The following is a 25,349-nucleotide window of genomic DNA, read 5'->3' as shown; positions in this document are numbered from 1 at the left end:
CGAAGAGAACCAACATGTTTTTGTCCCTTTGGCTTTTGATACCTTTGGCTCCTTGGCACCGGAAGCTATTCGTTTCCTAACCAGGGTCCAACGGGTTGTGCATAGCAATGTGTCAACTCCAAAGGGGCAGGGGTATGTCTTTAGCAGGTTAGGGTTTGCAATTCAGAAATGGGTGGCGGCGCAGCTTGTTGCCCGCCTACCTGCTATGTTGTTATAATATCTATGTTTCTATATAATGAAAGATTATCTATGTGTTAATCCTTATTGAGAAGTAATTCACTTAAATATCATATAAACATCCAAACGATTTACAATGAAGTGGCAGGTAAGCGGGCAACAAGCTGCGCCGCAACCCCCTTTTGGATTGCAAACTCAATCCTACTAAAAACAAAGTTTCGATTCTTATGAGCCGAAAAAACTAGAGCGTAAAATCCCTACTTTGAACACCCTATAAAGATATAAATCTTGTAACATGAAAATTGTACGCTTTTTCTCTAAAATCCCACGAAGTCATCTTTATATCTACAAAGTACAAGTGACAATGCATCCATGTAAAACAGTAACCAAATAGATTCCCCTAGTTTAAGAATCTTTTGCTATGGAAGCAAATCACATTTTGTAAATCAATATTATAGCCAAATTCTAGTGAGAGAAACTACATTTTTCTAGAGAGAAAATTAAATACACACAGGTTTCAACAAAGAGACAATGAATATGCAGAATATGAAGAATAGAACACTTATTATTATTGGTAATATTATTATTATTATCCTATCCTTCATCTCCATTGATCATGTTGTTGCTGATCGTGAAACAAAGATGAAAAAAACTAGCAATTTGGAGAAACTTGAAGGTCGGTTAGCCAAATCTCGAGCTTTGATCAAAAACTATGCAAATCAGACGATGGAAGATGATGATTATGTGCTTTCTGGTTCAGTTTATTGGAACCCAAATTCATTTCATAGGTAACTTTTAATTTCAGTTTTGGTATTGCTCTTTCTGTAGATTATTCGTTTCTGATGTATCATTGCTTGAATTGGCGGAAAGCAATAATTTATGATAAAAGAAAGGTTGTTATTTTCATACTAATATTAGAAAATAATAATTGTCTTAAACATTAGAATAAAATAATTCTGTATATTTTTTTGGTGCCTTTAAATCTTTTGAGGAATTATTGCGGTAGCAATTTTGGTAACTAATAAAAAGAAAGAGTTTATATGTAGTAAATATATGGTATGAGTTACTGAGTTTATATAACTTGGTTATTATATTATTAAATAAAATTAAAAGAATCATTAAATTAAGTTACATATTTTCAAACAAGTAGGACACTCAAAACACTTTATTGGAAATATTGGGTTTAAATCTCACATGTAACAAAAAAAAATATATGAGAAGTTTTTCTTACCTATAATGGAATGAAGATGAATGAATGAGTCAATATGTTCTTTCGGTTATTAGGCTGAGGGGTGTGGGGCTTCAGCGGGGGCGCGAGAGCCCATCCGCTCGCGCCCCGGGGCGCGAGCACCACACCACCGAGGCGCGAGAGGGGCGCGAGAGGGGCGCGAGCACGGGAACCAAGGCGGGCGCAAGGCCGGTAGCGGGAGGAAAATGGCGTGAAGGTGGCTTGGGAATGCGTGAAGGAGCCGTTGGGATGAAGAAAAGAGCCGTTGGGCTCTTTAATTTTATTAAAAAAAAAAGTTTTTCCTCTATATAAACCTTACCACACCCAATATCACATACCACACCCAAAATCACATAAAATAATTACCACAACTTCAAAAAAAACCCAAAATCAACCCATCTTCCAAACCTTTTTTTAAAAACATGGCTGGAAATTGGTACCCAAACCTAGATTCAGATTATATTGACGATTTATGGTTGTCACCGGACCAACCGATGTTTTATTCGTAGCCGCAACAATCATCCGGCTTTCAACCATCCAACATACAACCGTCTCCTAACTTTGTTGTTCCGGAGACACAAGAATCACACGGTGAAGCTGCGGGACAAAGAAGACGCGTCCACCGGAAAAAACAAGTTGCAACGGACGGGTCGGGTTCGGCTTCGACTTCGAGGACGAAACGGAAAACCACTCCGTGGTCATCGGATGAGAAGGAAGCCCTGTGTCGGGCTTGGATAGTCATTTCTGAGGATCGGCGTTGCGGTAATTGTTTTAACGTTTTTAAAAATGATTTTAATAAAAAAGTTAAATAAAAAAGTTAAATGACTTACAAATTTTTTTATGCATTTTGCAGCCGACTACCAAAAGAGCAAGGTCTTTTGGACAAAGGTTAGGGAGACGTTCTATTCGCTCGTTGGGAGTACAGAGCGGAACGCCGATATGATTTCGGGTCGGTGGTCCGAAATCAGAAAATTTGTCGGCTTGTTTACTAATCTTTTCAACAGGAACGCCGGTCGTATGAGACCAAGTGGCAGTGATGATTTGGCGGTTTACAATTTCACTGTCGAAGAGTGGAAGCATGAGTGTCTGCGGAGGTATGGGACGGTGAAGACGTGGGACGATGTAAAGTTGTGGGAGAGGTTGAAAAGGTGTTCCAAGTGGGTTGAGCTGGTGGCGCCGGACCATGATGCGGAAGTAGGGCCGAAACGGACTAAAACTAGTTCGTCTGGAGCGTATAGCACTTCTGCCGCGTCGGATTGCCGCGTTGGATTCGACCTAAACATTGCGGGGGAGGAAACGTCTTCACCGCCGAGGAGGCGGCCATTGGGACGGGACGCCAAGGGGAAAAAACCGGCTGAGGGGGGAGCCGTAAACATCGTCGATCTTGTTGAATCCCTCAATAAATTCAACAAAACCATGGAGGTGGTCTCTAATGACAAAAAGGAAAAAAGTAGAATGAGAGATTTGGACTTCCTTACAAGAGACTTCAGTAACCTAAATCCGGTCGATCAAATGCTGATGGAAAAGCAAAAGGAACGTATCCGAAAGAGGTTGATCGAAGAAGACCAAGCCGAAGAATAAGAATAATGTTTTTTTAGTACTTTAATTTTTATTTTATTTTTAGATATTAATGTTTTTTTTTAATGTGTGTTTTTTTTAATAATTTATGAGTTTTTTTTAATAATACGTTTTTTGAATATATTTATAAAAAAATAAAAAAAAAATCCGCTAGAGCCCCTGCTCGCGCCCCTCCACACCAAGGCCAGGGGCTCCAGCGGGGGCTCCAACACCCATCTTATCCAGTTTCTCTCTCTGCCACACGTCACAATATTATTGGCTGGAGCCCCCACTCGCGCCCCCTTTAGAGCCCCCCACACCCCTCAGCCTTATAATGGTTGTTAAAAGAATTTTAAAAATATGTTCAAACAAGAAATACATGTATTAACTACTTCTCTTAGTAAGATCAAATGTTGGTGGTGTTTAGATATTTTTAAAGAGAGTATTTTAATGCTAGTTTTTGGGTATCAGAAAAGTACTTATGCACACATATTAATGTAACGTTTTAAACTTTTTATCAAATCCCCACGGTGTAATTAAGTTTACATATTATTATATTTTTTTTAAATGACAAATAAAGAAATGTAATAAAAAGAAATGCTAGCTGGCTAGTAACAAGTTATAATGATAATATGTCTGTAACAAAAAGGAAAAAAAATAATTAACATTATAAAACTGCCACATCAATCGAACGCTTGCATTCATAAAATAAAAATATATATATATAATGGACGCAATAACAATTTCATGAGTCTAATTAACCCTTAAATTTTTAGGAAAAAAATAATGTATTAATTATTGAATCTTTTACTCTTAATTGATTATATATTTGATAATGTTACATTTTATATTATACAATGGTAAAAATATCGATTTTATTTTGCTAATTCTTTTACCACAAGAGTTACCTAGTGATGGAGAAAGAATTGAAAATATATGTTTATGAAGAAGGCGACCCACCAGTTTTCCACAATGCACCTTGCAATGGGATTCTGGGAATGGAAGGAATCTTCATAAACGACATGGAAATTAGCCGGTTTCGCACAAGAGATCCCAAAAACGCTCATCTTTTCTTCCTCCCGTTTAGCATTGTGTCGATTGTTCAGTATGTTTTTGTTAGAGAAACACGACTTTGGAGTGACATGATGAACACGGTTGTCGATTATGTCAATGTCATAGCCGAGAAACATCCATATTGGAATCGAAGTCTTGGAGCTGACCACTTCATGCTTGCCTGTCATGATTGGGTATATTTAAATACATGATTAACGTAGCTGAAGAAACACTAATCGACCCCGGGCAGATTACGGGTAATCTGGGGGTTAAATAGATGTTTCACACGAGGGGTTAGACCCGGCAAAGATGGTTCTTCTGATAACCTGCAAAACAGACACCGTGAGCTCGTCACTGAGAAGGGGGGGGGGGTACCTCCTTGCGACCACCCTCCGGCGTGAGAATCAGACTAGATTGCTCTTGAATATAAGTGTATATTAAGAGATTGCTAGAGCAGATATCAGGTATAAGATATAAGATATAAGATGAGATGATAAGATCATATACCATTCCAAGGTGTTGGAGTATTTATAGCCGAAGGTAGGTTTCCAAGAAAGTACAGCCGGCTGAATAGTGTTCCTGTTCTGCCAACTGTGGGCTACGCACATGCCATGCTGGTAGTTGGTGGGTAGGCAGCGGCTGATAGTGACCAGGCCGGCTGTGTACTATTCCTGTTCCACCAACTGCAGGCTATGCACGTCCTCCGACAGGTTGGTGAGTAGGCAGCGGCTAATAGTGACATACAGTACAAGAGCGTGCTGCTCGTCATACTGTTGTCAGTGAGCTGTCGTATCTTTGGTCAGATCTTTTGTCCATACCTCGTCAGGTACAGTACAAAAGATCTTCCAGTATCGTGCGGACTGGCTCATTTGGGCGGGAGTTCTCCCGGCTTTGTGCGGGAGAGTTCCCGGCTTTGCTCATTCCTTCTTCAGGTGACATTACTGAATTATTATGAGAGCTAAGTGCCTTGTGCGTGTAGCTTTGCTGCGCAGGTAGCCTTCCCTGATGGCTTGTATCCGCAGCTGCGGGAACAGGCAGAGTACTTCACCATTGGGAGGCTTTTCCTGCGGGAACAGCTTGCGTATTGCGCGTAAGGACGTCACGTCTCTGAGCATGGTGGGTCCTGCGGATCCAGTTGGTCTCTGCGCAGACGTCCCTTTTCAAGGTGAGTCTTGCGGGTCCAACTGGGCTCTGCTGGTACCTACTTCTTCAAGTCCCCCCAGTCCAATGTTCTTCTCATGAATTGTTAATAAGTGAGGTGAACTTTTGGACTTAAACAAGGGGTTTTGAAAAGGTTTTAGTTTTAAGGTTTTCCATGGGGATTATTCCCGCGGAAGTCCTAATGTCACGTGCAGAAATTCCCGACTTTTCTGCTTGATCTTTGGGTGTGATGCGGGTAGGTCTGTATCCTCCTCGCAAGTCAGGAGCGTTGAGTTCCACTTGTGTAGATTCTCCATGAGGTTTTGGTAGTTTTGAACATAGTGATCAATTATGTTTAAACAACCAATTCCATCTTGGAGGTTCAAACAATCTAGTTCTCGACGTTCCCGCTATGCGGGGATGTTACTCCCGTTTCCGCAAGCACTGCCCAGAAGATCCTTCTTGGTTTCAATTCCCTGCGGAGTGCTAGGTATGCGAAGGGTTTTGCCTTGACACTGTACCCGCACTAGTCTTATAGTTACTTTACTTCCAAGGTATTCCTGGCTTCAATTCCCTGCGGGTGCTAAGTATGTGAAGGGTTTTGCCTTGACACTGTACTCGCACCCGTCTTATGGTTACTTGGTTGCCGAGGTATTCTTGGCTTCAATTCCCTGCAGGTGCTAAGTATGTGAAGGGTTTTGCCTTAACACTGTACTAGCACCTGTCTTATAGTTTCTTGGTTGCCAAGGTAAGGGGTATTTTCCCGCTTACTTTTGAATCTTTTTGAAATTTGAAGAGTTGGTGAAAGGATAAGAACAGTCCAAACTGTTGAAACGTCATCCGACGGTTTCTTCTGACAGTGTCAGGACGTGCAGGAAGTTATGGCGACGTGACAGTATATGGTCATTCCAGGCGCTTTTTCAGGCGCGTGGCCGCGAAATTAATGGCACGCGTCCTTTCAACAGCTGTTGCCAGCTTGTACTTTGCCACGTGTCATAGTTTCATTGCACCTGCGATTTCTCTCTCTTCCGCATTAAATTCATCGCATTAATTGCGATGAGTATATAAAGGGGGAGAGGGTCCTTTGTAATCCACACTCACTTCTCTCTTCATATTCTAAACGATTTCCGGCGAATACTCACTATTCCGTCGAGCATTCTTCTGAAATCGCTTCTGTTCATCCGAAACATGTCTTCTACCCGTGATTTTGAGGCCACTGCCGAGGAGTCGGAGTTGTTCGTTGAGAACCCGACGTCGACGTCCGAAAAGGACGACAAGAGCACTGCTGGCGAGTGCCAGTGTGCTCTTCCGGCCGAGCTTTTTCAGTACATCGTCCGGAAGTTCATGCTCGAGTCGTTCGAGCCTGAGTTTCCTAGGCCACACCAGACGGTGTACGATGCCCCCAAGGGCAAAATAGGGGTGTACGCTGCATTCTTCGTTTATGGGAATCTCAGGTTCCCATTGACGAAGTTTGTATACCGTGTCTTGGAGAGGCACGGTGTGCATCTGACGGAGGTACACCCGATGGCGATCGCCAAGATCCGCCACTTTGAGTGGGTGTGCCTCATTCTGGGCGTGGAGCCCCACGTAGATCGGTTGATGACCTTCTACTCCTGGAGGTGTATCCAGGGGTGGTACACTTTGGTCAATCGGATCAAGGGGTTGAAGATCTGCGCTACCGAGCGCAGTCTTCGGTCGTGGAAGTGGGAGTTTTTTTATATCTCCGCTCGCGTCGTCCCCCTTGCGATGACCTTTAAGAATGGGAGAGCACTCCCCGCCCTTCACGCCCTCAACCACCAGGAGGCGGAGTGGTTCGCCAAGATCTCCCGGATCCAGACTCCGGTGTACCGCTTTGCGGAGTCTGGGATGGTGATGCTTGGGATGAGCCGGGTGTGGAAGGAGGCGTCCCAGATTCCTATCGTCCTCGAATACGGTTTGAACTATGTCCCTTACGGTATGCTCTATCTTCTTTGTTGATATAGGTTTTTCTTCTAACTGTTTCTTCTTTTTATTTCAGAGGGAAACGATTTGCCGTCTCTCCTGCAGCCGCGGGAGAGTGATGGTCCCGCCCGGATGGGTACTCGTGCTCTCGATGAGAACGAGTTGCCCATCTTGGAGCAAACGAGGGATCGGTTTGTGGAGGTCTACCCGCCAGGCCACCCTATTCTGAGCGCCACGCGGCCAGGTAAGGAGTTATTCAACCCTCGACCTCTCAATGCTGAAATCTCTGCTGGAATTCCTCTAATCTTGTCATCTTCTGATGAGGAATCCGCAGATGGTCCTCCGTTGGTGCGGAAAAAGAAGGCTGCCGGCGGGAAGGGGAAGGCGAAGGTTGCCTCCCCTGCCGATCCGGTGCATCGGTCTGATTCAGAGACCGAAAGCGAGGAGGTGGCGGGGAACCCTGGTGGGGATAAGACCACTGCTCCGGAGGCTGAGACGACTGTCCCCTCCGAGCAGCCCAGGACGACGACGGTGAGCGGCGTGAAGAGGCCGGCTCCATCGGGTTCGTCCCCGCCTGTTCGCACTTTTAGGCTCAAGAAAACCCGTAAGTACAAACTTCCTTCACTTTTAACTTCATATCTTTCCGCCATTATACTTATATCTTCTTTGTACAGGCGTGGATGCTACCGCATTCCAGGGTGGAGCAGGGAGGAGCACCTCCGGACCCATGACGGTAGGCTTGGTCAACCTACCTGAGGCGGTGACCCAGGCGACTGCGCCTGCTTCAGTTGGTTCAGTTGCTCACCCAGTTGAGCCAACTGTTCCAACTGTGATGACATCTCCGCCGGCTGTCAGTGCCATAGTTACTGAATCTTTCGCTGAGCCGGCGGTGACTATTTCTGCGGGCTTCTCCGCAGCGGCGACCACGGTTGTGAGCTCACCTCCGTTGGTTTCTACCGCGGCGGCCTCCATGCCTCCTCCGACGTCGGCAACTGCGGCCGATCCTTCAGGTATGCTTGGGGCTTCTCGCCAACCTCTGTCTCCTTCCCATCTGCCTGACCTCTTGAATGGATTTCCCTTGGGTTCAGGTGATGGGTTTGGCGGCTATCGGCCTGTTGTCGACCCTACAGGTGCGTAGGGTTCTTTTGGCCTTTTTTTTTTTTTAAATATCATGTTTTCCTAACTGCTTTTTGTTTTTTGCAGTGTCGGATTCCAATGAAGTGTATGTTCCACGATGGAACATCTGCCGAGGAACAACCCTTCGCACGCCTGTGGAGTGCGTGGAGTGGGCTCGTCACGCAGCTCCCAGTGGTGCGTTGGGGGAAGCAATGGCTAGCTACCAGGAGGGTAGGCTAACCAATGAGCTTCGGATTCTCCTGGCCCGGATGCAGCCGCGCGTCGAGCTGCTTTGTCGTGAAAACGACAAGTTAAAAGCAGCTCGTATCCAAGAAGCAGCTCAGGCGCGGGCTGTCCGGGAGGAGAACAAGAGGCTTACCGCAGTGGCTGCGGAAAAGGAGAAGGCCTTCAAGGCCCTCGAGGTTGAAGTTCAGGCCCGGCTCGAGGCCCGTTCCAAGGCTGCCCAAGCTGTCAACGAACAGCTTCGGCTGGCTAAGGAAACTGCAAGGAACGCAACTGAGAGGGCCACCAAGGCTGAAGCTATTGCTGAGCCTCTACGCATTGAGAACGAGGAGCTTAAAGCCAAGCTAGAGGGGCTCCAGCAGGCTCATGATGCCTTGGCTATAGAAGACGCCAAGAAGCTCCAAGAGATCTTGGACCAGAGGGGCGTGCTTGACCACACTGAGCGGAAGCTAAAGGGCGTTGAAGAGGCTGCTGCTAAGGAAGTGTTGCTCGCCAACCTTAACAAAAGTGAAGCCGAACGCGCCCGTAACCAAGCTCAAGCCGCCCTCCAGGAGGCTCTGGTTGCCAAGGAATGGCTTCTTCGAGAAGCGTTGTCTCAGGTATACGTAATTTCATATCTTTACGCTTTTCTTTGTACATATAAAAGGTTCTGACACTTGTATTTTTTCTTGTAGGTTGTGCATCGAGTCTTCACGGACACATCACACGACGATGCCATGAGCGCAGCCCTCAACGCTTCTCATGAGGATGGGGAAAAGGCCGGCTTCCTGCTTGGTCTAGGGTTCGTTGAGAAAGGCATCCCGTCTTCCAACTTCCCTTTGTATGATGTGGATACTGAAGCTGTTTATGACCAAGCAGTGAACCAGTATGCTGCCTTCCCGCATCCGGTGGTGGAGAAGGTGAATGAAGTTGCTGCTGCTGATGATGGGCTGGCTATCCTTAAAGCTTTCCTTGAACCGCCACACTCTACTGATGGTGCGGGTCCAAGTGGAAGTGGTCCTGAAGCTTGATCCTGAAGATCCTTTTCCACCATTAGAGTAGATTTTTATTTTTGTATAGCTTCTTTTGTATGCGGGTATGTACCCAGCAATCTTTGTAATATTTGAATTTCGATGGAATAAAGATTATTTGCTAATGCCTTGCCTTGTTTATTTCACGCATATTTTGATTTAACTTAGCAATTTCTTTAGTACTTAGATAAGTTAACTTTTCAACGTGGCAGATAATAAGTTAAAGTTTTGCGTCCTTTTTCGTGATTGTGCGGATAAGACCGTCACTTGCACTCAGTAGGATGGCTAAACTTTACCTATATCTGACCTGCGTGGAAGTTTTCCTCATCTTTTCCTTTGAAATTTTCTTAGTGTTTAGAATAAGTTAACCGTTCGACGCGTGGTTGTCAATAGGTTAGTTCAGTTTATCATGATTTGTGCGGTTAGGACCGGCACTTTCATTTAGTGGGATCACCAAACTTTACCTATGACTGACCTGCGTGAAGGTTTGTCGTTTTTTGTGTTTATGCGGGTTTTGCCGCCTTCCACAAGTAACGACTTCTTTCCCCACTTATGTATGCGGTGAAGACCGGCATTTCAGTGTGGAAAGTTCATAAGTATAAATGTAAGATCATTAGCATCAATGTTCTGAGGAGAATCATTTCCATTAGAAGTGGCTCTGGGCCTTTTCTTTACAAGTTTGGAATTGATCTATATGCAAACTGTGTAATTGAGCTCCCTTCCATGTTGTTGGGATGGGAGTGCCATCGAGCCGATATGCACCTGGTTCGGGATCTCGTTGTTTACGCAGTATGTAGTCTCCACCATTGAAGCTGCAATTTTATTATGTTTTCCCCAACTGGGGTTCTACAGTACAAGAGCGTGCTAATAGTGACATACAGTACAAGAGCGTGCTGCTCGTCATACTGTTGTCAGTGAGCTGTCGTATCTTTGGTCAGATCTTTTGTCCATACCTCGTCAGGTACAGTACAAAAGATCTTCCAGTATCGTACGGACTGGCTCATTTGGGCGGGAGTTCTCCCAGCTTTGTGCGGGAGAGTTCCCGGCTTTGCTCATTCCTTCTTCAGGTGACATTACTGAATTATTATGAGAGCTAAGTGCCTTGTGCGTGTAGCTTTGCTGCGCAGGTAGCCTTCCCTGATGGCTTGTATCCGCAGCTGCGCGAACAGGCAGAGCACTTCACCATTGGGAGGCTTTTCCTGCGGGAACAGCTTGCGTACTGCGCGTAAGGACGTCACGTCTCTGAGCATGGTGGGTCCCGCGGATCCAGTTGGTCTCTGCGCAGACGTCCCTTTTCAAGGTGAGTCTTGCGGGTCTAACTGGGCTCTGCTGGTACCTACCTCTTCAGTAGCGAAAATATATGTATATAATTTCAGATAGAGTTGGCTAATGCCAACTGGTCAACGTATTCAATAAAATCTCACTTATAGCATGATGAATGGAGTGAGGGAGGAAGTGTTAAGATATTTTTATCATTGAATATAAGTATGTTACACATACTCCGGGTAAAATGACAATAATTTTGACATGATGTAGGGACCTATAATCTCGTCTGCCATTCCTACCTTATACAAGAACTCAATTCGAGCTCTTTGTAACGCGAATACCTCAGAGGGATTCAACCTAACAAGAGATGTCTCCATCCCAGAAATATATCTTCCTCATGGTACAACCAAAGGGTTGCTAGGTGGTCCATCCCCATCTAAACGAACCACCCTAGTCTTCTTCTCCGGTGGTGTTCATGGCTACATTCGCGAGGTGCTTCTTGATCATTGGGAAAACAAGACTGAAGATGGGGTCAAAATTCAAAAATACCTTCCAAAGGGCGATAATTATTATAACGATGTAAGTTTTAATAAAATCTTAGTGCTTCATTTTTAAAACTTAGACGTGACAACTTTAATCTATATTTACTAGTGAATAGAAAATTTTGGGTTGTCCTTTTTAGTCCTAATTGGTCACATGACTCACATTCACTAAATCTTATAGTCTTTCGAGTCACGTGACCAATTATAATTTCTTTTAGTTTTCTAAAAAGGGGGATTATGGTACAATAAAATAGTTTTTATGGTATTTAACATAATAATTATTAAAAAAAATGCAAATATGTTAATTGGCTTTCATATATAAGACACCTATATGTTTTTCAGATAAGAAAAAGCAAGTATTGCATTTGCGCAAGTGGGTGGGAAGTGGCTAGCCCGAGAATGGTGGAAGCGCTATACATGGGCTGTGTGCCCGTCCTTATAAAGAGTCATTACGCAAAGCTTTCAACGACATATTGGATTGGCGTAAGTTTTCAGTTGATATTGGACTTGAAAACATCCCTAATTTGAAAACCATTCTAATGGGGATTTCTCAAAGAAACTACATTAGATTGCAAAGAAATGGTGTTCAAGTTAGAAAGCATTTTGTGGTGAATTATCCTCCCAAGAGATATGATGTTTTTCATATGATTCTACACTCAATGTGGCTAAGAAGATTGAACACTCGTATTCATGATCATGATCCTCACCAACCATGATCATCAACTATTAAGCTTCAGATAATTTTTTATGCATTTATGAGTGAGAAACAACTTATCATTTAGAAGTTGGTTTGTATATGTCTCGTCCAGTCTAGTTTCTTACTAGCGGGTTTTCCTTAATAATATTATCTATGCCGTTCAAGAAAAAGCTTTATCATGTATATCTATGCCGTACAATTTAATGGAATGATTTGTATCTCTACCCGTGCCACTTTTATATCTAACATGGTCAAGATTTACATCAAGATTAAGATTAAATGACCCTTGTTCTTCAAACTGGGGACTTCCAGTTGTTTTGGATGTCACAGAACATCATCAGTTGTTGCCAGTGGTGGCGTATTCGCTATGAAACCATTGTCGGTATTAATCCGTCTAGTTTAGATGTGAAAAGGATATTTTTTTTAAATAGTGTCTTTTTCATGTTGGTAATCACTATGGGGATGACTTTTTCCTTTAATCACAAATAGGGTAGTAACCATTAGTACTAGCAAATAAGCACTTTTTTAGGTGTGTAAATGACGGTTCAGAGAATGCATGAAAGTTTGCCAGACAAAAACCTTAATTCTCTATGGTATTGGCAAATAAGGGTTCTTTATATGGTATTGGCAGATAAGCGGAGGTGGACACATAAAGTTTTGGTTAGGAGGGCACAATTTATGGTGGCGCAAAATTTGAGTCGGGCTAAAATGGTCGAGTCAAAATATTCCCTAAATTGGCCACTAAGGCCCTCAAATGACCAATTAAGCATCTAACGTAGGCTTAAATTGTAAAACAAAAGAAAAAATTTATGTGAATTGGCAAGTAAATATGTATTTAAATCAAGTAATCACGATTTAAAAGCAAAAAAAAACTGAAAAATTGAAGAAAAAACATGTTGAACTTACTGGTTGACTCTTTCACTCCACCCCCCCCCCCCCCCCTCACACACACACTTTTCTATAACAGATCTGAGCAACCGGAAAATAAGACGGAGTCATGGTTCGTTCATCTTGAAGACCGGGGAATTTGGACTCGGATCCGACCCGGATTCATTCCATGTTTCTTCAGCTGCAAATGTAATCCTTATATGTTCTTTTCTCTCTTGCCAAACAACAACTTCAAGAGGAAAAAATTAATCAATTCCATTAATGCACAAAGGCTCTTCTAACCTAATATTCATGAATTGAAACAAACAAGAAGGTTTAACAAGGTATACACAAATGAATTAGTTCCATTTCTTTTTGTCAACAATCTATACATGATAGGCCATCAAATGATCCATATTAGCAAATGAAATTAACTAAATTATACTTAATCATTTCTAAACCAATATAAAAATACTAAAATTGACTAAATTATAAATGATATTTAATCATTTCCAAACGAAAATTGACTTATTTTTTTACTGTACACGTTAACATTTTAAACGAATTTACATTCTCTCGGTTAAAGGTAGTACATGTGTATCAAATTTACATTCTCAAAGTTTTGTAACTTCCTTAACTTCTTAACATAAATGCAGAGACGAAATGTATGGGGAGTACGTAATTGAATACAAGAAAAAATATGTAAACATAATATACCTTAGTCTGGGTAGGCGGGTTTGGGCAGGCAGCAGCAGTGGTGATGGAAGGCCGTTGCCGAAGACCGGGGAACAATTCTTATTCAGGATACATTTAAACTTTATGTTTTAAATGATTTGCGTCTTGGGCCTTCGACAAAAAGAGGAAAACTAGGACATTTATTCGACTATGAATATGGGCTATAATCTGGATGGTCACTACAACAATCAGGGGCTTTAGCGAAGACAAAAGTCGTCGAGATAAGCCCTGTTTATCCTCGATATAGCCTTTCTCGATGACTTGTCGTTGCTATATCTGTCGTCGTTGCATAATTGTCGTAATAGCTGAAATTTGTCGTCGAGATAGAGTCGTCGATATAGAGTCACCTATCTCGACAACATGTCCTTGAGATAGGGTGATTAACAAAATGATTAATTATTTTTTAATCACCTTAATTCAAGGAAAAGTCGTCAAGATAAAGTTTAATTATTTTTAAAATTAATCCTATATCGAGGACTTGTCGTTGAGATAGCCTTAAAATAAAAATATTAAATTAACCATATCTCGACGACATGTCCTCGATATAGGTTGACCAAAATTAAAAATATATCTTTTTTTTTATTTACCAGGTTTTTTCAACCAAATTATCAAAATTGCCAAAACTAATAAAAGTACAATAAATATCAAAACAATAAAAAGACAACAAGAACATACATCTCATACACGCGTTCTCAAAATAACAAAAAGTATAGAGTTTTATACATACATGAGGTTTCAATCTTCTCTTGATCACGAGTATCGACCATCCATCTAATACGATAAAATGAATAAAGTTATATATGTTATGAAGAAGCATACATACCTAATCATATATATAAAATGGTTTAGAGGTAAAACGCTTACTTGATTTTTGATGGCGAGAAATTTAATGGATTGACCCAAGTTTAGACATAGAGATGATTAGAACATAAGTTGTAGGTCCTCTTTGGATGGATCTAACAATACCAAAATTATGTACGTTAATGTATTGAACACATACAAAGATATATATATATATAAATCAATACCAAAATCCAAAAAAAATCAAGTACCAAAATCTTGATTTCAGTTTAAGCATGGAATGACATAGGCATTAATGTAAACTATTAATGAGGATGGGTTGATTATCTATCATGATCCACATAATGCATCAAAAAGTTAGATGTACGTTTCATCAACAATTAAAACAAAAAAAATGTATGAAACCTAATTGATCTCTAGCCAAGAATAAAGCTCAATGAAAAGGTTACATTTCAGAATGATAAAATGTGAAAATTACCAGCTGATGATTTCTTATGTACTTGGCCATGCTTCCACTATCATTAGCCATAGAAGACCAACTATCTGTATAATAAGATGATAAGTTACAATAAAACTAAATGAGATGAAGTCAAACTAAAATGTTCCATTAGAAAGTAAAATGTTCAACAACTAATGGGCATAATAGGCCTGAAACCAACAAAGAACCCAACTTGTTTAAACTTGACCCGCTTCACCTGAAACCCGAACAATCCATTCATAAACAGTTTGGTCTTTAGGTCAGATTCTGTGAAGCGCTAAATCGATTAACCCGACCCAAACATTCTACCCGGACAACACCCCTAACACACATACCAAAATAAGTAATTGAATAATATAAAAAATAATAAACGAGTCAAGCCCAATTTTATATAGTTCCATACCCTTGTGGTTATCCTCGATGCACAACCGCAAAGCACCAGCCCCATTTCCTCGTTTTCAGCTGCTTGACATATCCATAAGAAAATTGTCACCTCTAGAAAATGAGTATTAAGTTGTTGTTAATGGCAGTGTTAAGTTGATTAATCTCTCATGTTGTCCTCACTTATAGCCTACGCCAAGTAAAGTGACATTAAAACTTGTTAAAAACCGGTTGCAATGTAACAAACAATCAATTTGACCTCAAAATCAAAATTGCATCTACCATGTCTCTATTAAAATTGTACTAATTTTCTTTCTTCTATTTTTGGTTATCCAACATAACTCAAAGATACATACATACTAATTAACAAACACATTTCTAATTTTCGTCGCTATAGGTCAATTTCATTATTTTTATTTATTTATTTATCGCTCAGTATTATAAAATAAAAATAAATGAAAAAAAAGTATTTTACCTATAGGGAGGACATTTCGTCACTATAGGTTATTTTTCAATAATTTGATTTCATTATATACATTAACTAATTAATTATATTAATGATAATGACAATTATATTAATAATAGTTGTTCTTATATAAAAAAATAAAAATTATATGTATAAATATACAAACACACACATATATACACAGAGACATAGGCACATACATACATAGACACATAGACATGCATACAAAGACGCATAGAGCCATACATACATACATACATACATACATACGTACGTACTTACATACGTACATACATACGTACATACGTACACACCTACGTACATACGTACGTAGATACATAAACACATTCACACCTACGTACGTACATACATACATACATAGACACATATATACGTAGAGACATATGCACATACATACATACATACGTAGCTACGTGGGCATATACATGCGTACGTACGAGACACATATATACGTAGATACGTGGACATATACATCATACGCACGAGACACATACAATACCAAAAGAAAATAATTAGTAATATACATACACATATAATAAAAGTAGAAAGTAAAAATCTTTTTTTTAATTACTCTATCTCGAGGACATGTCGATATTGATTAGCTAAAAAAATTAAATTAACCTTATATCGACGACTTGTCCTCCATATAGGGTTGGTAATTTTCTTTTTTTTTTAAATCTTGTTTTATACTTTTTGTTTTTTTCCATCATTAATAAAAAATAAATTCACAAAGTTAATTTAACCTATTACAAGGAGATGTCGTCGCAATAGTGTGTTTATTTTATTTTATTAATTTCTTTTCATTTATTTATCTACCTGGGATAAAAATAAGACAAAATGGCAAAACAGGTCCTTTATGTTTTCATGGTTTTTCAATAGTCGTCCTTTGGCAAACTTAATGGCAAAAAAAGTATTTCATGTTTCAAATTCTGTTCACGTTACGTCCTTTGGTATTAACCCAGTTAAATTTTTTTGTTAAATATGGTCATGTGCTTTGCACATGAGGGTAGTGTGGTCATTTTACCCCTTTAAGGACTGTTTGTGTAATTAGACTAAAGATTTGGTCTTTTGAAAAAATACTCATCTCTCTCTCATCCCACCAATCTTTACCCTCATCTTCGTTTCTTCTTTATCAAACACCATAACCAAACACCTGTGCAAAACATTAATTAGATCTAATAGTCAATGTTCAATGCAAAGTGATTAGATCTATTTCTTACCAGTAGTATTTCCTTTTAATTAATAAGTTACCAATGGTTAGATCTAATCAATGCAATCACCCACCACCACTCCTCCGACCACCATTCCTCCGGCCACCGCCTCTCCCAAGCTTTCACCTTTCTCTTTCTTCCCACATAATCATGTATAATCATCTAATTTTCAAAACCCTAGCATTAAACTGAACTCCCGTTGATGTCTAATTACAGCAACAATCCATAAACTAATACAATTCATTCATTCATTCATTCACTCATTCCTCTATATCTTACTGTAGTAAAGTAAACCAACAATTAGGTTTGTGATCGAAAAATAAGAAACAGAATTGGTGATGAAAATTGGGGGAATTAATTATATTGTATACCGGAATCGGAGAAGATTGAAGTTGAAAAACGTCCAGATTAGCTGCAATTAATTGTGCTAGGGTTTATTATTGACTGATTGGCGGCGGCGGAAGGATACCATGAACGACGGAAGGATGCAATCAACGACATGATTCCTTTATGTTTTGGGTACATTAATTAGATCTTTGTAACAATTGGTAGATCTAAGGTTTTTGAAAGATGATGATGATGGGTGGTGGGTGGTTGCCCAGGTGTTTGGTTATGGTGTTTAATGGTGTGTTTGAATATTTGGGAAGAAGATAATGGTTAAAAACCTTTTATTTATTTATTGACCAAAATTTTAAGTCAATTACATAAATAACCCCTGAGGGGGTAAAAAGATTAAATTGGCCTCACATGATGTGCACATGACTGGATTTAACGAGAAAAACTAACCCTCGTTAGTGAAAAGGACGAACCGTGCAACGTTTTTTGAAGATAAAGGATGTTTTCTGCCATTAAGTTTGCTAAAGGACGACTATTGAAAAACCATAAAAACATAAAGGACCTGTTTTGCCATTTTGTCTAAAAATAAATAACAATAAAAGTCAATTTATGCTATTGTTTGGAATCCCTCCAAAAGTTTGCTACAACATATATCGACGATATGTCGTCGAGATAGGGTCCAAAAGTGAAAAAAGTTTGACCAACCCTATATCAACGAAATGTCCTCAAAAAAAAGCTAGAAATAGCGACGAATTTTGTCCTTAATATAGCCTTGGTCGCTATAGGGTTAATTTCTTGTACCCACCCTCTTAAAGCCCTATATCCGCCTCCTCAAATAAGGGTGAGTTGGCAAGAACTCGCGTGACCACATGCTACCACTTCACCCTTATTTGTCACTACCATATAGAATTAACCCGTATTCGCTAATACAGTATACAATTAAGGTTTTTGACTGATCAACCATCACTTACACCTAAAAAAATATTACATTTTGCCAATGTAGTTGAGTCTAAAAACTGTGTCCATCGATTCTAATCCAATTTGTTTACGTCTAATCTCAGTGAGCACGATATCACCATGTCTATATTGCATATTTGCATTATTTAAAATAGTATAGCAAGTACCAAAAAAACCACATCTTGATCGGTAATTAACTAATACTTGTTGAATTTCATGCTTATTAACAAAGATTATAAGATAGTTTATTTAAAGTACAATACCATACAACATGCACAAATTCTTAAGAGCGAACGAACAATCGCGTTCTATCCGAAAGAATTAAACGTAGTGGGAATCAGCGGCGACTGGCAAAAGGCTAATCCCCATGGAAATATGTTGTCTTGTGAAGGAAACGAATCACCACCTTTTGGAATGAGAATGCTTTGGGTGTTGAGTGAAGGATGTTTGAATATCTGAGTGGATGCGAGATCATGTTCATCTACTCTAGCCCTCTTTGGTAACCGTTGATCTTGTCGATATCTCATCTCGTTTGTATCGACTTCAGAATCGGATTCGAAGTCCTTCATGATTGATTCAGACACATCCCACAGAGATGGTAGAGATATTGGAGAGATCTTGTTGGTTTTGGTAACATGTGTCCTGAATTTTTGATCCTCTGTGAGTTTCTCAAGAAATTTTGATTGTGCTTCAATTTTCAGCTTCAAGTTCTTCTGTACCTGTTACATAAACAATCTTTTTATATTGATCAAGTTATAATTCATAAATTAAGTATCTTAATTTTATGTCTTGTTCCTATCATAAAAAGAGAAGTATATATATAAAAGTAAACTGAATAGTGTTAAAATATTAAAAAAGGAAAAAAGCGCAAATCAAAGGAGGAATGGTCAGCTTCTCAATATTGTCTCCTAATTAGAAGATCTCACAGGCTGTCACCAGTTTTAGTTACCTTGTTTAGGCTCTTTTATTTACTATTTATGTTGGTATTCCTTGCCTGTGTAGAGATCATCCTTTAATAAATACAAAATAATATATTCTCTGAATACCAATTCAAGATGGTATCAGAGCATGTTTGATCCTGTGAAATTCTAAGCTTCAAGATGCCTGACACAGAAACCATTGTCAGCCAAATTCCTGATGAATTTACGATGCAGATTGCTGCTCTTCTGAGAAATGGTCTCGGAACACAGCAAACAACAACAAACTCTGAAAATCTATCCTTAGGGATTAAACTCGGGGGTGATAACTATGCCTTATGGGCAACCCTGATGAAGAAAGCCAGGGGAAGAAGCTCTCACATTACAGGCGACCCCGTGCCTCCCTCAAAAACCGACACAGGTTATTCACGCTGGGAACAACACGAGCAGTGTGTCTTCACCTGGATTATCCAGAATCTCGAATCCAACTTAGTGAATAACATTTCACAGTATCCAACCGCAAAAGCCTTGTGGGATGGTTTGGCAACTACATACGGGTTCGGAACCGATTCTTTACAAGTCTTTGACCTCCATAAAAGAGCCAACTCCCTTAGACAAGGATCTGACACTTTGGAAGACTTGTGGAATAAACTGCAAAGCATATGGATGTCCATTGATAGAAGAGATCCAAACCCCATGAAAGACCCGGAAGACATCCAGATCTATAATAAGAAGACTCAAGAGCAAAGGTTATACCAATTACTCACAGCACTCGATGACAAAATGGAACCTGTAAAAAGGGATATCCTGAAAAAGGATCCTCTTCCAACGGTGGAAATGGCTTACGCCACCATACGCAGGGAAGCTGCTAGAATGAATATTCTAAGATCTGGACCATCCGATAATGAGTCAACAGAGATTGGGATGGGATTGGCTGCAAAGACTGGTCACAAAGAACAACACTTCGATCTAGATAAAGAAGACAAGTCCAAGCTCTTTTGCACCCACTGTCAAATGAAGAAACACACGAAAGAACAATGTTTCAGGCTCGTCGGTTATCCAGAGTGGTGGGGAGACGGTCAGAAGCAAAAGAATTCGAGGGGGGGTGTGGGTCCGATCGAAAAAGGCAGGAGCGGCGGTTTTGGGGGATTGGCTGCAACCACCAACGATAATTCGATAGGTAAAGGGTTTGAGAATTACATCTCAAGCCCTCCCACTCTTAACTCTAAGATTATTCCCCCAAATCTTTCTTTATTTGCTGAATTTAATCAAAAGGGAAATAGAAACGAAAAATCTGAAGCCTGCCATGTTCAGCCCATATCTCAACCTAAAACTTCAAAGAATTGGATCTTTGATTGTGGGGCCACAGATACCATGTCTTATGATCCCAAAGATTTTTGTAATATAACAACCCCATCTAAATCCCATATCGAGACCGCTAGTGGGGAAATGGTTCAAGTCAAAGGGGGAGGTTCTATCATTTTTTCAGAAAAAATAAAAATTAACAATTGTTTATACATTCCCTCTCTTTCCTCCAAACTTTTATCCATTAGCCAAGTTACAAAGCAACTTAATTATGTCGTGCTCATGTATCCCAATTTTTGTGTTTTACAGGACATTCGTACGAAGGAGATCGTTGGGCGTGGTACTGAACAACGAGGCCTCTACTACGTTGATGAGGTGGTTCACAAGGGACATGCCATGCTTGCTCATGGGACAACCGAAAGACAACTATGGTTATGGCACCGACGTCTTGGTCATCCCTCTTTTAGCTATCTTAAATTTTTGTTTCCTAGTCTTTTTTCGAATAACTCCGTTCAGGAAAAGTGTGAAACTTGCATTCTTGCAAAAAGTCATAGAGTATCTTTTAATCAAAACGATACTAGAGTTGAGTCTGTTTTTTCTTTAATCCATTCTGATGTTTGGGGCCCGGCCCCTAATAGCACCAATAGTCAGTTCAGATATTTTGTTCTTTTTGTGGATGATTTTTCACGTATGAATTGGATATACTTCATGAAACATAAGTCAGAAGTCCCTGAGATCTTTTTTATGTTCTATAAAATGGTTCAAACTCAATTTGGAAAAAAAATACAGATCCTACGTTTTGATAACGGAACTGAATTTTTGAACAAACCGATGAAAACCTTCTTCCAAGAAAATGGTCTCATTCATCAAACTACTTGTCCCAATACTCCACAACAGAACGGTACCTCGGAACAAAAAAATCGCACATTACTCGAAAAAACGCGTGCAATTATGATTGAATCTCATGTCCCTTTGTCCTATTGGCCAGAAGCTCTTGCCACATCTGCATATCTTGTTAATCGCCTTCCAACTCAAACCCTAGGACATAAAACCCCATTGGATGTCCTAGCCACCCAAGTAAAAGTTCCATCCATAATGACCTTACCTCCTCGTGTGTTCGGATGCTCGGTGTTCATTCACACTCCAAAAACTAATCGAAACAAACTTAGTGCATGTGCTGAAAAATGTGTTTTGGTTGGGTACGGTATCCACCAAAAGGGTTATCGTTGCTACAATCCTGTCACTCGTCGGGTTCATGTAACCATGGACCTTGACTTCATCGAATCTGACTATTTTTTCGACCATCAATCTAGTGCTCAGGGGGAGAAAATAAGTGAGTCACTAGATTGGTTCGATTGGTTGTTCTATCATAGTTGCTCGACGGATGTTCCGACAGGGCCGGTAGATGGCGCAAACGAACCTGCTTCAACCAACGTTGAAGAGGATGACAAGTTAGCTCACACAACCAACGATTCTCCTAAGGACGGTGTCCAACATGAAGTCAAAGAAGTCGAAGCCGGAGAGCTAAATTCATATATGACAAACAATGAGGTAAACAGCTCACAACATCACGATAATTCCACAAATGTTACTAATCATGACAGGTTAGAAAGCTCACATGTGGAGCACGAAGAACAACAAAACACTCCAGCCCTCCCTCCCAGAAGAAACAGGAGTCCCTCCTAAACGATATTCCTCGGAGCACACCTCTCGTACCTCCAAGTACCCAGTAAAAACTGACAGGGGGAGGGTGGACAAGTTGCAAAAGCCTTCTCAGCCACACATTTTTCAGAAAAGATTCCTACCACGGTCCAAGAAGCCGAGGAGATGACCGAATGGAGAGAGGCAATGAATTTAGAAATGGAGGCTTTGAAAAAGAGTGGCACATGGGAAAAATGTACTTTACCTCGAGGGAAGAAACCAGTTGGCTGCAAATGGGTATTCAATATCAAATATAAATCTGATGGCACCATTGAACGACACAAGGCCAGATTGGTAGCCAAAGGATAGACACAAACTTATGGTATCGATTATTCTAAGACTTTTTCCCCAGTTGCAAAAATTGATACTATCAGAGTTCTTTTCTCAGTAGCAGCAAATGAAGACTGGCCTCTCCATCAATTTGATGTTAAAAATGTGTTTTTTGCATGGAAACTTGAAAGAAGAGGTTTATATGGACCCTCCCCCGGGGTTCTCAGATGATTTTAAAGGAAATGAAGTGTGTAGACTGAAAAAGGCATTGTATGGGCTCAAACAATCTCCGCGCGCATGGTTCGGGAAGTTTACTATGGCTATGAAACGTTATGGGTACAAACAAAGTAACGCCAACCATACCTTGTTCTACAAGAGGAGGGGAACTCTTGTTACATGTCTCATAATTTATGTCGATGACATGATCATAACAGGAAGTGATGAAGAAGAAATTAACTCCCTCCAGAAGAATCTTTTCACCGAGTTTGAAATGAAAGACCTTGGGGGATTGAAATATTTCCTAGGGATTGAAGTGCTTCGGTCAAGAGAAGGGATTTTTATCTCTCAATGAAAATATATCTTGGACTTGCTTGTTGAAGTAGGCATGGTGGATTGCAAGCCCAATGATACTCCCATGATTGTGAACCATAAACTGAGAATGGTTGAAGGAACCAAACTAGCAAATAAAGAAAGGTACCAAAGGTTAGTGGGAAAGCTAATCTACTTGGCCCACACTCGACCAGACATTTCGTACGCGGTGGGAGTTGTAAGTCAATTCATGCACAACCCTCAAGAAGATCATATGGAGGCGGTTATGAGGATTATTCGGTATCTAAAGGGCACAGTAGGGAAAGGAATCGTGTTTAAGAGAAACGGTCACCTAGATGCTGAAGTCTTTACAGATGCCGACTGGTGAGGAAATCCGAATGACAAACGATCAACCTCCGGTTACTTCACTCTTCTTGGAGGTAACTTAGTAACGTGGAGGAGTAAGAAGCAAAAGGTAGTATCTTTATCAAGTGCAGAATCTGAGTTTAGAGGTATCGCTAAAGGGATTACTGAGATCCTGTGGCTAAGGAAGATAATGAAAGAAATTGGTGCTGCACTTAAAGGTCCAACTCAGTTAAGATGTGACAACAAAGCTGCCATTAAAATCTCAGAAAACCTGGTACAACATGACAGAACCAAGCACGTTGAAATAGATCGTCACTTCATTAAAGAAAAGATTGAAGACGGTACCATCGAACTCCCGTTCGTCAGTCGGAAGATCAACTGGCAGACATTCTGACAAAGGCCGTTGCAACTAAAGCGCTTAAATCAGTTTTAACCAAGTTGGGTATTGGAGATCCCACTACACAACTTGAGGGGGGGTGTTAAAATATTAAAAAAGGAAAAAAGCACAAATCAAAGGAGTAATGGTCAGCTTCTCAATATTGTCTCCTAATTAGAAGATCTCACAGGCTGTCGCCAGTTTTAGTTACCTTGTTTGGGCTCTTTTATTTACTATTTATGTTGGTGTTCCTTACCTGTGTAGAGATCATCCTTTAATAAATACAAAATAATATATTCTCTGAATACCAATTCAAGAAATAGGTACCTCAAGTTGATCATTTAATCTCTTTTGAACTTCCATTTGCATTTGTAATGCTTCATTTAGCTGAGCGCCACTGCGAAAATTTTAATATAATATAAAAAGATCATAACGTGAAATCGAATAAATTTTTGGTGCCTCATAATCGACGTTAAAAGTTGTCACGAAATTACTCACGATGTTACACTGAAATTTGGAAACATTTCGGACATGCTTCTTTTCTCAAACTTGTCTCCTGTTAGTCACATGTAGACATCAGTTGGCAAGTACATATAATTATTCATGCAAATGCAAAACCTAATTCTAGCAATCAAATTATTCTGTTTTATAAAGTTAATTAATTCAGAAGCATGTGGAGCTTACTTCTTGATGATTCAGGAATAAATTTTGACATTCTGTATTTCTGCATAACAAAAAATATAATAAAATTAGAATGATTAAATCTCATAACACAAAATCTATGAGAATAAACAACACAAGCATCATTACTCTAAGTGTTTGTGTTCCTTAAAAAATAACATAAAAACATTCAATATATAGAACCTGTAAGTGGCTTTTAACATGGTAGATTGTAAGTCCATCAATCCCCATAGCCTTCAATATACCCTTCGGCGTCGCCCCTGCGATTTCACATCACTCAAGATTCATTATACAAAGACGGGCTGCCAGCCGATGATATGATGTAGCCTATATATATAACATGCATGCTTTATGGTTCAACATAATAAAACAACACAACTATGCACTTACTATCAGGACCACCAAGCTGATTAACTGCCTTTTCAAACAAATCATGGAGTTCTTGAGTCCACTTTAACCGCTCTTTCCCAGACCCTTGATCACATCGATTCGAACCCATGTTTCACTAGCCAAACACAAGTGGTTCAGAGGATGTAATAAGGAGATGTTGAGGCGATTTGGGCTAAGGAGGAAGATGCTATATAATGTCTGAATATTGTGAAAGTTCGGACTAAACTAAGCACAATTTTAATAGTGTTGGAAAGTTGTAACATTCATTGTCTTAGTTTACATCAACCGGCGACTTGCCCAATAAATACAAGATGTATGAAAAGCTTCAGTTAGCTACAAGCTATAAATGGTTTTTGTTTTTATTATTTAGTGTCGTTTTCTTTGTAAATGCAGATGTTGTTGACCTTGTGAAAAGTGGACTATTATGTCTTGGGTTTATAAAATAGACTTGTAATCACATGAATTAAGAAAAATATTCCTCTTATTGTCCATTACGAGACTTGTGGGAAAATGTATTATAGCCTACGTACACAATAGTTGAGGTATACTTTATAATATAAATTAATGTTTTTTCTTGTTTTAATAACTGTTT

At 40.0% G+C, this 25,349-nt stretch overlaps 1 protein-coding gene and 1 pseudogene across 2 annotated transcripts; one reads left to right on the top strand and one right to left on the bottom strand.

The window, feature by feature from the left end:
* Nucleotides 1-725: 725 nt before the first annotated feature.
* LOC143531346 (putative glycosyltransferase At5g03795) lies at nt 726-11,996 on the top strand (annotated as a pseudogene). The gene is made up of 4 exons (XR_013135007.1): nt 726-981; nt 3,865-4,209; nt 11,002-11,310; nt 11,616-11,996. The product of XR_013135007.1 is annotated as a putative glycosyltransferase At5g03795 (transcript).
* Nucleotides 11,997-18,476: 6,480 nt separating this feature from the next.
* On the bottom strand, nt 18,477-25,053 carry LOC143531345 (uncharacterized). Its single transcript, XM_077026664.1, has 6 exons — nt 24,758-25,053; nt 24,551-24,627; nt 24,371-24,410; nt 24,185-24,242; nt 24,014-24,083; nt 18,477-18,942 (listed from the first exon to the last, which is right to left on the bottom strand). The coding sequence occupies exons 1-6, from the start codon at nt 24,864-24,866 to the stop codon at nt 18,532-18,534; spliced, it is 765 nt and encodes a 254-aa protein (XP_076882779.1). The 5' UTR covers nt 24,867-25,053; the 3' UTR covers nt 18,477-18,531.
* Between the last annotated feature and the right edge of the window lie 296 nt (nt 25,054-25,349).

This window comes from Bidens hawaiensis, unplaced genomic scaffold, assembly GCF_021521415.1.
Source record: "Bidens hawaiensis isolate Kalapana, Puna unplaced genomic scaffold, B.hawaiensis_p1.1 tig00009159_1, whole genome shotgun sequence".
NCBI lineage: Eukaryota > Viridiplantae > Streptophyta > Magnoliopsida > Asterales > Asteraceae > Bidens > Bidens hawaiensis.
Note: the sequence above shows the minus strand (reverse complement) of the source record. Positions and strands in the feature narration are given on the sequence as shown.

What these genes read in the sequence shown, in the direction of transcription:
- LOC143531345 (XM_077026664.1), bottom strand. Translation starts at nt 24,866, where the DNA reads ATGGGTTCGAATCGATGTGATCAAGGGTCTGGGAAAGAGCGGTTAAAG. An exon ending in ATGTTAAAAGCCACTTACAG is followed by an intron (nt 24,411 to 24,550) that starts GTTCTATATATT and finishes TTTGTTATGCAG; the next exon opens with AAATACAGAATGTCAAAATT. An exon ending in GATTAAATGATCAACTTGAG is followed by an intron (nt 18,943 to 24,013) that starts GTACCTATTTCT and finishes TTTATGTAACAG; the next exon opens with GTACAGAAGAACTTGAAGCT.